Below are 18122 nucleotides of genomic sequence, written 5' to 3'. Positions count from 1 at the left end.
TGTCACGCAGTAAATGGCCACAGGTCGAAATCAAACTCTGGCCTCTGCAGTAAGGGCCGAGCCTTTGGACACGGGGCACACACTCAACCAGGTGAGCTACCAGGGCACCCCTCAAAACAGTTTTTAGAACATAAAGCTGAGCCATCTTAACAGTTCTGTTGGGAATCGGCGTCCCCCATCAGGGTGGTAGCTAGCCATTAGTTTTTCTTTTTCAGTGTGATTTATTGTTCTATGTAAAGATGGATATTTAAAATGGTTATGACACTATGTACTTTGAACCTGTACTTTTATCACAGACCTATTGTCATTCCTGGTTTTAAATCAATGTATAATTTCTGATGACAATTTCTTGGAAGCACAGTCACATAAATTTATTGGAACCACAAACTGTTTAGGGTATTGACTGTGACCCTGCCATGAAAACTAAAAGAATAAAAAAGGTCAGCGAGAGAGAAGAAGAATGGGCAAGGGCTGAGATAGAGACGGAGGGCACAGATGGGAGTGCTGCTACTGCCAGTATGAATGGTATGAATAATTAAAGCGTGTGTGTGCGTGCGTGCGTGCGTGTGTGTGTCTGTGTGTCTGTGTGTGTGTCTGTGTGTCTGTGTGTCTGTGTGTGTGTGTGTGACTTAATGAATACATTTGTTTAAATTCCCCAGTGTCTACCTGGAACATGTTTTCATGCATATCATGTATGTGTACATTGAACTGAATTGTTTGTGTATGTGTGTGTTACTAGTGAAGCGTGGGCACATGTGGGGGTGGCTGGCTATCTGTTCATGTACAAACCACAATTTGTGCAATGTGTATGACGTGAAGTGTGTAGACATCCAATGTGTGAATGTTCCTCATTGTTGGAGGTTATGTGTTTACATGTTATAAAATATATGTTATGTGTTTGTATATGCAAAGGTAAATTGTAATGTGTGTGTGTGTGTGTGTGTGTGTGTGTGTGTGTGTGTCGTGTCTGTGTGTGTGCGTGGTGTGTGCGTGCGTGCGTGCACATGTTAGGATTCCTAAGTTAACTCAGTGTGGATGGATATGTGTTTTTTTATTGACTTTCCATTAAACAATGTAGCATTTTCCATAGCACATATTGGATCAAATGTATACAAACATAGTATGGCTGTGTTATACTGATACTAACCAATGTGGAAGGCAGCCCACCCCCCACTCCCCACCCCAACCAACCAAACCATCTCAGTTGTCCCTTTGGATCCAGATGAGTCTATGCATTACTCCTACTTCTCTTTCAGCCTCTTTCAGTCTCTCCGTCTCCTTCTTCCTTGTCACTTCTTCAATCTCTCACATCTTAGTACGTTTTTTTTCTTTTACCAAACCCTTGTTTTTTTCTATCCTCTCTCCCATCTCTCTCTTCTCTCCTCATCTCTCTCCATCCTCTTACGTCTGTGTTTTTTCTTCCATTTCAATGCCAATCGACCCTTTGCCAAGCCGTGAACCCTGAAGTTAGTGTTGCTACGCCTGTCAATCTTTCTATTGTAAGATGTTACAACAGGCAGATGACTGGAAATGATTAAAGAAATTAAATCAGCTGAACAATATAAATATAACAGATATTTAATCTCTTCCTTCCCATTTGTCCCAGTTGTTCTTTTCTACTCCCGTTTCACACCAGACTAAACAATACTTTCTTATCTTCTCCAACCTTGTTGAGAGTTGCCGCTCAACCTGATGTGATGCTGGAAATAGCCAAATCCAGCCGCTGTTGATGTGACAGCTCAGCAATAAAAAAATTAAAAAAAGTGCTTCCACTTCTCCATCACTCTTTCACATTCCTGTTGCTCCTCCCTCCTGTTTTTTCTTTGTGGAACCGAAGGCTATTTGTAGTGTCAGAGCCAACATGGCTGACAGTGAAGCATATATGATGACACAACCAGGTGGGAATGAACACTCTCTCTTCCTCGTTGCCTGTCAGATACAGATGGGTTGTTGAGTTGATGATTATATATACGCTGGGTGACCAGAAGGAGATGGGATTTTCATTGAAGGAACAAAACACATGTTGTGATCATTTTGGTGCCCTGTATATTTTTGAATTAGGGATGTTTTATAATCAGTTTCCTTTATTGTTAGTGGAGACATTATCAGCGCCAATTCAAAGTTGTGACCAGCACCAATTACACAGCAGTGAAATACTTTCAAACTGTCAGCCTCCTTTGATACATTGATATGTTACTCATTCATAATTGCTGCCTTCTTAAATGCACCCTTAGAGCATCTCAGACATCAGACATCTGACAGAATTTGCCATCCATCTTTCTTTTCAATATTTGCAAATGATCTCTTCTTGAATATTGCTTAAATAATACAGACTAAAGTGACCTATTGCTTTTAATAAAATGGTCATCAAGTATGTTATTGGGAAAGTTATAGACACATTCCAATTTAAATAGATTTGTATTTATAAATAATATTTCACAATAAAATAGGCCTTTCAGGGCTGGCTAGCGGTCTGCACGTACCGAGGCGGTTGCTCTGGTAATAGGTAATATTTCTTTTGCTAACAGCAACGAGTTAGTTCAGATTTACCAAAGTCACACAATAACACAAAGTAACTAACCGACCGTGACAGAAGTAGACCAGCAACTAACCGGTCGAGGCAGCAGTATGACAGCAACTCTTATTACTGTTTATGTCAGTGGAGTCTGGATATTTTGAAGAGAGCATAGATAACAACTTCAGTTCCGCTGTCTGACAGCAAATTAAAGCGGTGCAAATATTCTAAATACAGCGTGCACATAAAGGGATACCTTAAAACCAGCTGATTTTAAACCAACACTGTGTTATTACCCACAGTGTGTGTGTGTGTGTGGTGTGTGTGTGTGTTGTGTGTGTGTGTGTGTGTGTGTGTGTGTGTGTGTGTGTGTGTTGTGTGTGTGTGTGTGTGTGTTGGTGTGTGTGTGTGTGCAGTAGAAGTTTGTCCAACGTTTTTTTCTCAGACGCTGACTTTTTGTGCAAAGGAACGTTATTAGACGTCATAGCCTTTGTATATGGTTATTATATTACAGCTATGAACCAATCAGATTGCTCGATTTGAGCTAGCCGTTATAAATGTTAAATGTCTTTGACCTTATTGTCCAATGAATGAGCAGCAGCGTTAATAAAAACATTTCAGTTTGTCTCTAACTAAACTGACAGATCCAATAACAATGCCATCTCCCCTATTTTCTCAGTCTACTAAGTCTCTGCTCACATTGCTATTTTCTCACATTTTTCCCCACGATTTACTGCTTTAGATATGGTTGTTGTACGTGTCCTCGCAAAACGTTTTGTGCTTTATTTTAGAGCTTTCCCCTGGGAACTCCTAATAGAAAAATGTGGTGGTGTTGCGCATTGCATCACAGTCAACTGGCGGGAAAATGTAAAAAACTAACTGCTCTAAACACGTTTTTTATGCACACTATTATTAAGAGGGAGAGTGTGAAATTAAAAGGTTTCATTATCTAGAATACCCTCACTGAGACCTGTCTTTCTTTTCACTTTCAACAGGAAGATCATCGAGGTGAAGATTATTGACGATGAAGAGTATGAGAAGAACAAGAACTTCATCATCGAGCTGGGAGAACCCGTTCTGTTGGAGATAGGGCAGAAACACGGTGTGTGTGTGTGTGGGTGTGTGTGTGTGTGCGTGTTGTTGTTGTTATTCACTGAGAATATCAAGAAGCCAGGAGAGGGAACAGAGTGACAGACAGAATGGAGTCTTTATTTAAGTCTGGTGACAAACAGGGGGATGACCTGCATTGATTGTCTGAAACTTCCAATCTAAACTCAGATTAACTTGGGGATCATTTCACTTTGAACAAAGGATGTGGCTTGGGATGGATTTAAAGCAGCAGTAGTAGTAGTAGTAGTAGTAATAATAACAATTTCTACTGTTTATTGAACCCCAGTGGGGAATTTACAATTTACACTCTGTTTTGTTAGAAATCCCTACACATAGGCCTGAAATAGTAGGCCTGATGGTAACAAATCACAATCAGCATTTAGCCCACTTAAGTCTTACATACATGAATGTGTTTGCCATAAATAGCCAGGAACCCTCTATATTTGTGTCTGAAATCACTGCCATATTGCACTGTTGTTATTATATATATATATATATATATATATATATATATATATATATATATATATATGCATTACTGCAATGAATTCTGTCATCTAAGCAACCAGTAAAAACCCCAGATTGAACACAATTTGCAGTTTATTCCTGCCTATTTTGATTAGGTTTCTTCCCCTGCACTGTCATTTCATACTTTCTGAATCTACATAGTTACCAGAGAGCTCTCAAATCCATACCTCTAAACCATCTAAGTCAATCAAGTTTTTAAGAACGTAGGAAGCTTTGGTCGAAATTTCTAAAAGGCTCTTTACAGTAGGCAGACAGCTAATCTCTGGCAGGTGACTCAAGGCTGAAGAGAACAAAATGGAAAGTTTACAAGATGACAGAAAAGACACCAGGAAAGAGTCATTTCACTTTACACTTTACAGAGACATTGTCTTTGTCTCATTTAACCTAATTTTACCCCTTTTCTTTCTTTCTTTCTTTTTTTCTTTCTTTCCCTCACTAACTTACTTTTTGGCTGCAGCACCATGTGTTTGCATTTTGACAAGAGGATAATTTGCATAGACCTAACCTCTAACAGACTGGTTGTCAACCGGGGGTACGTGACCGCTTCAAGGGGTCGCAAGATAAATCTGATGGGTCGTAAAAGATAAACAGCCAAGAAACACAAAAACTAATCTATATTAATATTATTAAATATTTGTTCACTTCTTCAGGCCTCTTAAGTAATGCTTCATAGTGGATGTGTCTACTGGAAAACAATTCCTCTACCACATACATTATCTCACTCACTTGCACACAGATTTATTCTCACTCCCTTTCTACTGTCAGTATAAAAAAGTAGGACTGCTACAAAGGATTACTAAATTATTGATTAAACCGTTATTTATTTTATGACACACACACACACACACACAGTGTATCGGCAGCGCTTGTTAGCTGTGCGTCTCACATGCTCATTTGTGCAGTCCCTGTAACTTCAAGGCTTTACTCGCCTTTTACTCACTCTATTTGCTTTAAACGAGCCCCAAAGTGTATTTTTAAGCGTCAAGTCAAGTACAATGAATGTGACGTGTTCCCTGAGCGCTGCCAAAACACGGGTGACCTACACTTGGAACCGTGCCCAAAAACGGCTCCTGTGTCGACACAGATGGAGCACTGAAGCCGCCGCTGTGCAAGCATGCTGCTGCTAATGTTAGACCTTCTCTGTAGACAAGGTGACAGAGCTGGTGGAGTAAAGAGCCACACTCTCGATGTCAGTCATGAAGAGCAGCAGCAGCCTGGAGCCAGCCTTTCATCACAGAGGAAATAAAATTGGTTTAATAAGACTGCCACATAGCAAGTGGACTAACATTCACACACATACACACACTGAGCCACACACGTACTGTGTCACATACTATATACTGCTTTTCAATTAAAGCAGGCCTACGCTGATAACAGCTGACTCGATTAATGACCGTCACCGAGTGTGAAGAGTGAGGGAGGAGAAATATGGAGGGATGCATGGTGGGACATACGGTAATGGTGAAGAAGGTTGTTTCATAGGAAAAGATCTAAATTCCTCAGTGGTAATCATATTTGTAACAACATTGGATGCTCAGTTGATTGGACATTTTTTACAATATAGACTTTCGCGACTGCATGCACACAGTTTTAAAATGATAACCCAGTGAAATACTGATGTATGCTCTAGCAAAAATCAGACAAATCAAAACATTACAGGATTAAGTTCAGCTGCCAGGCTGAATGTGTAAATATACTTCATACATATTGCATATTAATCCTGAAATTACTGTATAAGCACTCTTGCACCAAATAAAGAAAGTTTGTTTTGAAGGAAAGATATAAAGTTTCACGGTGACATGACGTTTATTTTTAGAACTCCATTGCTCTTCCTCACATGGCAGCAACTTCCATTCGAACACTTCAGACATTTCTCAGTCAATTAAAGTGGCAGTAGCGTCTCTCCAGAGGATTTGAAAGACAAATGATCCCATTTGATTCAAGTTTACTTATATATTTTTGCAATACACAGCAACTTGGTGTAAGAAGTGTTCCAAGTGATTTACTAACATAATTTGAAATCTTTCAGAAAGCAGAATAGCCACTGTTGTGGGGACAGATTACAACCAACTTTGCGCTTTCTTGAAAATACTGCAAATGCAAGGGCCTCCATCAGTGGGCCATACTACGTTACTCATTCGGTGATAGATAGTGACAAATCAGATATTTATTTAAATGCAAATCTTCAAGATTATTACTTTCAGTTGGTACTGCATAACCTCTGTACAGCTTAAGCAACCCTACTGACCCATTCATCTCTGTGTTCTCCTAGGGGACTCCAATGAGAACAAGCCGTTGGTGGGAGCAGAGGATGAAGAGGTGGCCAAGATGGGCTGTCCCAGTCTGGGCGAACACACACAAGTAGAGGTGGTCATAGAAGAGTCCTACGAGTTTAAGGTAAGTGTCTTTGTTAGTGCTCTATTTCCATTTCCAACAGGAATGTGTGCATGTCAGTGTTTTTGTGTGTTCAGAAGCTACTCAGAATGTTTTAGGAGCTAGTCTTGTTGAAGTACTTTATGTATTTTAATGTGGGAATGTTCAGTGTTTGTTTTTAGGACTGTTTAAAAGCACTTCTAGGGACAGGCATTGGAAATCAGGACTAGCTATAAATGCTGTGATGCTGTACATCTATATTGTAGCGTTGGTCCCTATTCAAATAAACATGAAATTAAATAATAATAACCACCTGTTTGGCAGCCATCAATTTGGATTACTTTTTATCACCTGAAAAGTAAACTGACTTAAAATGGTTTAAATTGAGTGCCAGCTGCCCTGGTCCAGAGGAGGAATGATATGTTTTGTTAGCATGTAATGGACTCTGTTAAGACGCTTGTCATTTTGATTGCAGACAATTCAAAAGTCAACAAAGAATTTGTCCATCGTGAGCTGTCTTTTTGTTTCAAATAGGCCTTAGAAGGAAAAAAAAAGTTGCTGGTAGACCATCCATCCAGCAAATTAGATCTCGCATTGGCTTACTCCTGTTATAATTATTGTAAATAAGAAGGAATGGGTTTTCAAATGAGATCGGTTTGTAATTTAGCCATGGATCATTGCAGATAATGACATTCCTCACAAACTGCTGCGTCTGTCTCACGTTTGTCTTTTATTACTTTGTACATCATCATGCCATGTTTGTTGCTCTAGATCCATTCTGTGAATTGTTTTGCCGCCAATCTGTGATTAAGTTTTGGTCTTGAAAATGTAACCAATCATATTTTTGTTGCACATTTCTCCATTTATGTCATTGTGAATGTGTGTGTGTTTGTGTGTGTGCATGTGCAGAGAGCAGTTAATACTCTTCTTTGGCGCGCTGAAAAGGTTATCTATCGTTCTCTCTCTTTAGTTTTTCTGTGCATGCAATGCTTTTTCTTCCATCTGCTACTGTGCAATACTGACATGTTGGAATGGACGATTTCACGGCATTGTATTAATCATGCAATTGTCAGTGTTGTGAAATACAGACAGATCCTGAGATAATTGAAAGGTTTCCCCTTTCTGTGTGGCGAGTCACATGCATAGGTCATTCTGGTGTCGCTTTCTTGTGTGATGTGCTGTGCCGTGTCTGTCACGTGCTGTGTCGTGCGTGTGTGTGCTGTGTGTGTGTGTGTGGTGGTGTGTGTGGTGGTGTGGTGTGTGTGGTGTGTGTGTGTGTGTGTGGTGTGTGTGTGTGTGTGTGTGTGTGTGTGTTGTGTGTGTGCAGAACACGGTAGATAAGTTGATCAAGAAGACAAACCTGGCCTTGGTGGTGGGGAGCAGCAGCTGGAGGGAGCAGTTTGTCAGTGCTGTTACTGTCAGCGCAGGTAACACACACACACACACACCACACACAACACACACACACACACACACACACACACACACACACACAGTTGACATTTTGATTTACGGACCCATGGTTTTGATTTACATCTTTCTTGACTTTATTTTGAAAAGATGATGTATGAAGAAAAGTACATTTCTTAAAAGTTTGCATCAGCATTTTATTTTGAACCTTTTCATGCGTTGATTTCAATTTGTTTAAAGTGTACTTGTTCCCAATGCGCTGTTTTGTTTCTGTTTACACTAGACTGGGGTTGCGGCAAGGCAGCGAACATGACAACGAGAACTGTTGAACTATTTTTAAAATCTTACTTTCAATTATCTCTCTGTCTTGAATCCCTCTCCGCACCCAAAGGAGACGACGACGACGAGGAGAGCGGCGAGGAGCGGCTGCCTTCCTGCTTCGACTACATCATGCACTTCCTCACCGTCTTCTGGAAGGTTCTGTTCGCCTTCGTCCCGCCCACGGAGTATTGGAACGGCTGGGCCTGCTTCATTGTCTCCATATCACTTATCGGCGTCCTGACGGCAGTCACCGGCGATCTGGCATCACACTTTGGCTGCACGGTGGGACTGAAGGACTCGGTGACGGCCGTGGTGTTTGTGGCGCTGGGAACATCTGTACCAGGTGAGTGGGAGTGGTTTAGTGTGCGTGTAGAGGGATGAAGGCAAACTGCTTTGGATTTCTGTCCTGGTACATGCTTCCTAACTTAGACTTGGACTTAGACTTCTCTTTATTAATCCTTTTGGGATGACTCAAACAAGGAAATTAAATTTTCCAGCATCCGTTTTAGCAAGAAAACTACAGTATAGAGAGAAAAAGAGGAAGACAGTATAAAGATAACAGTAATAACAGCAATAATAAAAAACAATGAAAACAATAAAAACAAAATTAGAACCTTTGGCTATAAATAAGACATAAAAAGACATTTATCATAAATTATCATAAAGTGTCAGTGTTGACTCAAGTGTTAAAGTTTCCAGGTATTTATGTGAGCTCAGGTGTGTGTACTGTCCTCTGTACCCCCCCCCCCGAGTGAAGAGTTGCACAGTCTGATGGTATGAGGGACGAAGGAGTCCCTTACTAACAGTAAACAAAAACAGAAATGAGATGCATGTTCATCCCAAATTTCCAGACAAACAAACCTCCCCCATCTTATTTCAAGAGCAGCCGCCCTCAGTAAACATGCCGGTAATAAAAATTGAATTGTAAAACGCAGGCTCCATCACAGCCTTAGTTTTCCCCCACCTGGAGGGCAAGCATTGTCCCAGGACTTTAATTCAATTCCCTTCCTCATTCCTCCTGCAGCCGTTTTATTGTTGCCCCTCCGTATGATTTATAGAAATAGCTCCTTCGCCACTCTACCAGGCGGTAACTTTGATGGCTCGCGAGCGGCGAGGTCTGAATAAATTCCTTCAGCAGCTATATGATGTTATGTGCTGGATTTGAAGACTGTAAACACGGATTTGATATCCATTATCAGTTGGTTTGCCATTCACAAGATATGTTGATGTTACTTTATTAGCTTTTTTTTTGTTGCTTTTCCTGTTCTGAATTTTCTTCACTCTCCTTTGGCTTATCTTTTCACTCACATTTTTTAATCTGTGTGGCGTTTTCTCTCCGTCTGTCCACCCTCACATGCTCCTATCCTACCTAACTTATCTGTTACGCTTGCTCCCGTGCCCCATCCCGGTCAATTTATTATTCTGACTGGGTATTATCTTACTCCTCCATCCCTCTCTCCCCTCCTCTTATTGGATATTGTGTTTTCCCTGTTGTATCGTTCATCATTCTGACCTGTGTGCAGTGGTACCCAGGTGTGTGTGGGTGAAAATATGTTTACTCTGCAACGGTGATGCAAGTCTGCGTGTGGCAGGTCCCTTTAGCTCATTATAACTTCCAGTGGGAGTGTGTGCTCCCTGGTGTGTGTGTGTGTTTGTGTGTGAGCTCCTTAAAGCTTGTTCATCTCCTCTCTTGTTTTCCCACTTTTTCCCTTGCACTCTTTCTTCGTCCAGGTTCATAAAAGCATTTCTGCATTATTACATTGGAGACACCCTGGGGGATTATCCAGGCAATTTACAACAGATTTGTAGATTCAAGAAATAAGAGCTCAAATGCTGATCGGAACCCTGTGAACTGCTACATGTTTCTGGCTGTTTAAGAGGTTTACAGAGCTCATCTGTAACTATCTGAGCCCTTTAAACCGTATCAGTGGTGTTTATATGTTATATTTGCATCGGTGGTGAACAAATCCTATAGGGCAGTGGTTATCAAAGGGTCCAGGGACCACTAAGGGTCAATGAGGGGGTTCCAGCAACAAGGGGATAATTATTTTCTCTATAATTCCATCCCTAAGTAACACAATGACAGGATGTATTCCTTTTGGTAATGAGTTTCGAACACTTTGTGCAATAAAAGATCCAAAAGCAAATCTCCTATCAGATGGAGGTACCCTGGAACGAAATGGTCCGTGGTCTCATTTGTTCCAGTTTAGGGGTCTTTGGGGATTGGCTTTTTTGCTGTGCAACAAGGAGGTAGACTGGTGGGAGACATATTAGCTTGCTGTAGGAGGGGGTGGGGGTGAGTGGGCTAGATTCTGTTTAAAGAAAAGAGTAATATGCCCTCCAGTAACTCCAAGATCACCTTAGACACCTTGCTAACATAAACCATTTAACATCAGAGTCCCGTCTCAGTCAGAGGTGGGAATCAGGCAACACTGGCAGAACACTTTAACACCGGTAACTTTAAGAAGGTAATTCACGACTGGGAAAGAAAAATGTATACACTTGATGAATGAAAAGTTTGATACAATGGGTTTGATGTTTTTTTGGTGTTGCCAGCAGTAGCAGAGTAGATTGTGGAATGTGTGTAGAGACAACAATGTGCAATTTCATGACTCTGATTCAAACCCACAATCTCATGTGCGTGTGTCTTAACACACACACAACTTTCATTTCTTTTTGTGCAGTGTGCTATCAATGGAATTGCAATTCAGGATTTGTTTTTACTGTATATTGGGATATGAATTTCAACTAATCTCGCTGACATTCAAACGGAATTGGGAGTAATCTCACCAGCTCGTCTATAAATAGAATTAAGCCGAGACAGGCGTACACTAACTGGCAGCTGTTTGCCTGGTGTTCCCTGCCAACCCAGTTAGTAGTCTCTCCACTTTACCCAGTTCCTCCTCAAATGTTCAGCTCCAAAAGAAGAGCTCCACTCATGTGCACTTACAGCAATTTACAGGCATTAATTACATCAGTTCACTTTTAGGCTGATGCCAATAAATAACTGCAGATTACAGATGGGAACTATGAATCTTCCTGAAAATAATCTTTTAATCCGTAATTTTGTTTTTTGTTTTTTTCCAAACTGGTTCCTAACCGTGGCTGCTGTGACTCTGAATCATGCAATACTTTAGTAAAATAATGTACAGTATATATCATGGCAAGCAGCCTTAGCCTCCTAACGGTAAATGTAACATAAATTATTTCTAATGCTTGTCTCTAAGTCCAATTAAAAGTACATGCAAAAATGATATCACTTGACAATCTACTTACAGGGCTTGACCAGCTGGCGGGCCACCTGTGCTATGCAACAATCCAGAGGGTTTCTTTCTATGTTCAACTCTGAGCCAAGCATTTGAAATGAGTCATGTAAAACTGTATTGCTTCAATATACATTATTCTATTCTATTCTATTATTGTCCTAAACCTCTACAACAGCGGTGGTTTGTGCCAATTAGAACCACGGCCCCTTTGACCCATTGTTAGAACATGAAACAATATATGATGTCCCTTTAAGATAGGTGAGAAATGCAGAATATAGAGCAGTTTCACTGATTGTTGAATCAATTTTAGAAAACAAACAGTTCAAACAGTTAGCCTTCTATTCTCTATTTCTACTGTATGCTCCATCTTTTCCTGTGTCTGCTCTCCTTGTTATTTTTATATTAGCCGTTTGTATTGTTTATCCCTGGTTTTCTCTGTCTCTAACAGTCATCTATTAAATGTGTAATTATTTCCATAAATACTGACTCTCTTAGCTTACAGTGCATGTCTGTGTGTGGCTGTGAGAGTAGCCTACTGGACAGACTCGATGTTGCCTTGAGGCTGTTTCCTCAGTGGTTTGAGAGAAAAGCATAACCAAAAGATCGTACCAGAAGTCCTGATCATGATGTTGTTGCTTTACATAATTTGGTTATGTTTTGACCTCAGTCTGATGGTTTTATTTTAATCGTTTTTTTTTTTTCTTTTTTCAAATTGCTTATGCTGTCAATTTGATCAGCTGTTACTATGATTTAAAACATGCTGAAACATTTTTAACAAATATCAATACCAACATCTTTGTCTTTCTCATTCAGACACATTCGCCAGCAAGGTTGCCGCCATCCAGGACCAGTACGCTGACGCCTCCATCGGCAACGTCACCGGCTCCAACGCCGTCAACGTTTTCCTCGGCATCGGCGTGGCGTGGACCATCGCCGCTGTCGTCTGGCGCTCCAAGGGCAAGGTGTTCAAGGTGGACCCAGGAAACCTGGCCTTCTCTGTGACCCTCTTCACCATCATGGCCATGTTGTGTGTGATCACACTGCTGTACCGGCGGCGGGCGGGGGTGGCCGGTGGCGAGCTGGGCGGGCCGCGGACTTGCAAGATAATAACGTCGCTGCTGTTCGTCTCCATGTGGCTGATTTACATCCTGCTGGCTTCACTGGAGGCCTACTGCCATTTACCAATGTTTTAAATGGAGAGCAGAGAGGAGGGAGAGAGACCCACTGCCAATGTGAAGAGAGCGAGAGAGAGAGAGAGGGAGGGATGGAGGAGTCTTCAAACAGGAACGAGGAGAGATGGGTTGTAGAGGTGGATTGATATAGGCCGATTCTGATATTTTTTATGGAGTCAGCAGATCTTTCCATGTCCTGATTTTTTTAAAGTCCAAAACACTTTTTCAGTGTTTCAGATAGATTTATTTTTTATCTTTCCATTTATTCTTTTCCTGAAGAAGAGTGTATACCATTATGAAAGACTAAAACTCTCCAATTATATCCAAACATTTTTTTTTTTTTTTTACATGAGCAGCTTCATCACCATCTGACACACACTGTTTAATACTTAAGAAACGGCTGATATCGTTCCAGTATTCTGCCAGAGCAGCAGGAGAAAAGAAAACCCTCTGAAGGGGAAAACGAAGATAAAAGAAGGAAAGATAAAAGTGGAAAGGTTGGGAGAGCGGAGGCTGGAGGCAGCAAAACTAGAGAACGATCTGGATACAGCCGATGGAGAGACTAGAGGAAAGACGACACGGGAAAAAGAAAGAGAAGAACAGATGGGCAAAATTGTTCTACACCCCCTCCTTACTCTCTCGCTACTTCTATCTATGCTGTATCTCGTCGTCATGGGAATGGTGGGTCCTCCCATTATACCCACTGAACTTTATATAATACTACCAGTGAGTCATTCCGTTTAACCCCCCTACCCCAAACTGCGCGCGCGCACACACACACACACACACACACACACACACACACACACACACACACACTACCTTTCCAACAAACACTCTACAGACTGTACACACTCCTCCGTCCCTCCCTCTTGCCTTACTCCTATCTCTCCTGTAGGAATCGTCTTAAAGTTGTGATAATGAAACGCCGTAGTCACCACCAACCGACCAACCAACCCTCTTTTTAATCGAGCCAATCCCAAGTCCTTCTCCTTTTATCATCATATTCTATCAACAGCCTCGTCACACGTAGGAAACTCACCCTCTTTTTTTTTTCTAAACTTTTCAATGGCGTCACGTGTTGATGTTGTTACCGTGCAATTGTAAAAAGAAAAAAGAAGACCTATTAAGTATAGTGAGATGGAGATAAGCAAAGTTACAGCAGGTTTTAGAAGATAGAATGTAACATGGAGGATTCGGATTGATTAGCACCTGGAAGGAATCTCAAAAGTGGGATGGAGAAGCAAGATGAAATGTTTGATAAGCTGAGGGAAGATTATAAACATCTGGAGAACCAACAAGAGAGCAGTCCACTTAGTAACTGTTGTCTTTCTTGCGATGAAGAAGCGTTGTGCACTTGTGAAGTACACTGTTTACACGTCTAATGTTGCATTAAATGGTGGAGGAAACAAGCATGTGAACAAGCCAAAACAGACATAACACAGTGGGACCAATCAGAATGAAGGATCTCACTGGTCGGGACTTTGACAAGGACTAAGAAGATGACATGGCAGTGTTGTCAAATCACAACTATAACCATACCCAGTGTTTCTAATTGTACATGATAATATAAGAAACTTGTATCGATGTGTGTGAGAAAACACTGCTGTTTAATTTATGTGAAGCCCCCCTCTTTATAAGGAAAAGCCCGGAGAAGGAAAAGAAAAATTCATGTGCCCTTTTTTTTTCTTCTTCTTCCTCTGAAAGACAGTTCAAGAAGACATTTGAGGGAGATCTAAGGGAAAAAAAGGCTAAAACCAGAGATGATTTATTGACAGAGAGAAGAATCGAATGTTCTGAGGGAAATGTACGGCAGCTCTGAAATATCTCACGACTGTTCCTCAGCAGTTGGGACGTTTCTTTCTATTCAAACACAAATCCCGTGTCCTCTTTTATCCAAAGATTTAATAGGAGAACGCTGTCTCAGATCACCATGCGTTCCCAGTGGGCAGTTTTACCTCGCAGGCATAGTGCAAGTCCCACAAGCAAATTTTAGGTCATAAAGGTGTTCACCCAACAGATAAATGTGCTTAACCACTGGTATTTTTTAATGGGCGATGAGCCGGTATCAAAAGCTGTGCTAATGATTTGAATTCTGTGAAAAGTTTGTTCATTCAGGCATGTCTTTTTTTTTTCTGAAAGTGAAAGTAAGATATCAGAATAGCTTAATGAGAATATAATGCCACATATAGGTAATCAACCATCTTGTTATTGTTTGTGTGCAATCCAGATTTCCATTATGTCTGTGTGGATGCCCCTGCCTTAGCCGGGGGGGGGGGGCTGGACTGAAGCTGGACAGAAGGGCTGGCACGTCATTATTAAATGGAATCCCTTTGTTAACAACAGCACAGAAGGAAAATCTCTGAAACAGTTTTCCCGGCAGTTGAGCCCACAGTGCTCATTGTAAACTTCAAGGAGCATCCTGAGAAGAAAAAAACCCCAACAATAATTAAACTTTTTGTTCACTAAGAGAAAATTGGACTGAAAACAACAATTTACCTGCCCACAATCCGCCTTGTTAAATATGGACAAATTACCCGCTTCTTTCAGCTCAATGTAAGTGCAGGCTTTACAAAGCCCGCTCAGCCGGGACCAGGCTAAACACAGCACGAGCTTGTCCGTCGCAGCCCTTGGTAAAGTGCACAAATGGAAGATAATTGATGATTTGGAGCAGAGGGGCATTGATCCGCTGGGGTGAAAATGCTTGTATGCGTCACCAAATGTTTTAAATGCCACTCCAGTTCCTTGCACTTTCTGACAGATGTAAAGAAAAGGAGGAGAGGGAAATATTCCAGTCTTTGATTGCAGAACATAAAAGCAGCAGTGAAAACTACTGGGATTCCTTGAACAACAAGTTTAAAATAGAGCTACTGTATCATCTGGTTTCAGACAAGCTCAGCCAAGATTAATTGATAGAAAGAGATTGGGCCTCTTCCATGATGCTCTGGATTCATTTCAAACGAATATCTCTTGGCTGCAAATATTTAACATTGCTGTCTAGAAATTAGACCCAAGTTTCCTCCTCAGAAAGGAGCTACCCTGGAGCTTTTAGGGACACTTCAGCATGTCATCCAGTTAGTCAAACCCCAGGAGAAAGGATCAGTGCTCGAGTGGTGTATTAACATGCTAACAATGATCATCTCTTATTTACCATATTTTCCACCTGATGATGGCATGAGATGAAAAGTGAAGGGATCATAAGAGTGATTGCAATTCAATGTAAGTGTAACATGAATGTATGTACCAAATGTTATGGCAGTACATTCCATATCTGTCTCAACATTTCATTCCAAACCACACTAGCACCAGATTGATTAGGATTCGTCCTCCTTCAACATGAAAGTTTATACTAAAAAATGCACAGCAATCTATCCAATACCTGTAGAGATATTTCAGTCTGGACCAAAGTGGTGGGATTAACAAACCTACCATGCCGGTAGCATGGCTAAAAACACTGCAGTCAAAGTGCAAAATGTGTAAGTGTCAATTGTAGACTGTTATATACGCTTCACAAATCTCTAAAATTCCCCCGATGAAATTCAAAAGGCATGACCTCAGTGTCTTTAACGGTAGCTACAGCCCTGGATGCTTGTTGACACGACCTTTGACTCGGTATCATCCAGATGAAACGGTCTGACTAACCATCCAGCTCCTGTCATTGTCTCGGCTTCCTTAGTCATTTCATTAGATCCTAAAATGTAGAAGTACAGTCAATCCTCCGTGACGAAAGGTCATCAGCCAGTCAGCAGATTAGACACGACAGGCACGTCGGCTTGGCTCCTGGCCCCATGGCCCCCTGGGAGGCCAGGGCGTCTGGCGGGACCAACTCTGTTCCTCAGTGACTTAAGCTTCCGTAACAGTCGCCAGTTCGAGACTGAGTGGGCAGGATCATAGTGATGAACACAAGAACACTGCGACGGATTTAGAAATGGAGGCTTTTTAAAGGTTGATGGGCCTTGTTTGAGGACGACTGTGTGTGTGCGTGTATGTGAGTGTGTGTGAGTGTGTGCATGCATGCCTTTTAAGTGAGTGAAAAAATGCAACCATATTTTTAGTCTATGCCTGTTGCTTAGCGACCATCTATCTGCAAGCCGCTGTCTTCTTGACTGTTGCGTGCGTGATTGCGTGTGTGCATGTGTGTCATTCTCTTTTGATGTTTCTCACCGTGTCTGCTTGCCCTCCTTCTAGTCAGTGTGATAATGTGGTTTCTCATTCTTTTTTCCCCCCTCTCCACGGGTGAATTTTAACATGTATTCCTCTTCATGTGTTCATTTTTGTTCAATGCGTGTTTATCATTTATTTAGTTTTCCTTGAGCCTCCCCTTGTTTTGCATGTGTATCCATTGTGTGTAGATCTACATGGATTTGTCCCTCTGTGTGAGTGTGTGTGCCGGTTGGTGTAGTAATCTCTTTATAAGGGCTCCCCCTGTGTGTCCCTGCCAGGCGATCGAGATTAGAGATGATGGCACATTGTTTGAAGAAGTGTGTGTGTGTGTGTGTGTGTGTGTGTGTGTGTGTGTGTGTGTGTGTGTGTGTGTGTGTGTGTGTGTGTGTGTGTGTGCGTGCGTGTGTGTGTGTGTGCGCGCGCGCGCGCGCGCGCCCGCACACGCGAGCATCAACTGTCAAACATTGAGGTTGTTGACTTCACAAACCAATTGGCTGATGGCCAGGTGCTGACACACAGACAAGTGTTCATTATACTCCTTCATTGTACTGTACATGCAGAAACACAGGAGGTCAATATGGGAATCAATCAAGCAATACATACACACACACACACACACACACTCTCTCTCTCTCTCTCTCTCTCTCTCCTCTCCTCTCTCTCTCTCTCTCTCTCTCTCTCCCTCTCTCTCCTCTCTCCTGTGGCTGTACTTAGGGTAGCTTTGTCTTTTTTCAATCTATTATATTTCTCAGTAATGTTACACTTAGAAAATGACTGGCCTAAGATGAAAACTGAAATGTATTTAAGTAGAAGGTAGTGAGGTTGATTTGCTGTGTGTTAGGGTGTTAAAGACATTATTATATTTTATATATATATATATATCTGAGTTTGAGCTTAAAGATAATTTGTAAGACGGTGATATTGTTGATGCAAGTAGCTGCTGTCATAGTTCCATTATCATTACTCCAAAGGCGTCTAATTGGCACCAATATCTATTCTCAGCTCAAGTCATTTATTCTGACTCTGCACTCTGAGGGATCTTCTTTAATGCTGTTGTATGCTTTGAGAAATGTTAAGATATGTGAAGGATTTGGTTTGTGATTACAAAGATAATACTGAACAAGCTTGTAAAAACAAAAAAAAAACAAAAAAAAGTACTTTGGCAGCCTTTCAGATTTGGAGTGTGCTTGTGTGTGTGCGTAAGGGAAAGACCATTTAACTTGTGTTGATCTGACACTATTTATCAGTGTTTTATTTTTATTT

At 41.3% G+C, this 18122-nt stretch overlaps 1 protein-coding gene across 1 annotated transcript in view; it reads left to right on the top strand.

Annotated features, from left to right (window-relative positions):
* LOC116707095 (sodium/calcium exchanger 1) overlaps positions 1-14472 on the top strand; it is a 46244-nt gene extending 31772 nt beyond the window's left edge. Inside the window, exons 7-11 of the mRNA XM_032544251.1 lie at positions 3511-3617; positions 6426-6550; positions 7854-7953; positions 8328-8600; positions 12337-14472. Coding sequence (XP_032400142.1) covers positions 3511-3617; positions 6426-6550; positions 7854-7953; positions 8328-8600; positions 12337-12716 — 985 coding nt within the window. The 3' untranslated portion in view covers positions 12717-14472. The remainder of the gene's footprint in view (positions 1-3510; positions 3618-6425; positions 6551-7853; positions 7954-8327; positions 8601-12336) is intronic.
* The last annotated feature ends 3650 nt before the right edge of the window (positions 14473-18122 follow it).

Source organism: Etheostoma spectabile, chromosome 19, assembly GCF_008692095.1.
Source record: "Etheostoma spectabile isolate EspeVRDwgs_2016 chromosome 19, UIUC_Espe_1.0, whole genome shotgun sequence".
Taxonomy (NCBI): domain Eukaryota; kingdom Metazoa; phylum Chordata; class Actinopteri; order Perciformes; family Percidae; genus Etheostoma; species Etheostoma spectabile.
The sequence above is the reverse complement of the archived record's forward strand: the minus strand, read 5'-3'. Positions and strand labels throughout refer to the sequence as shown.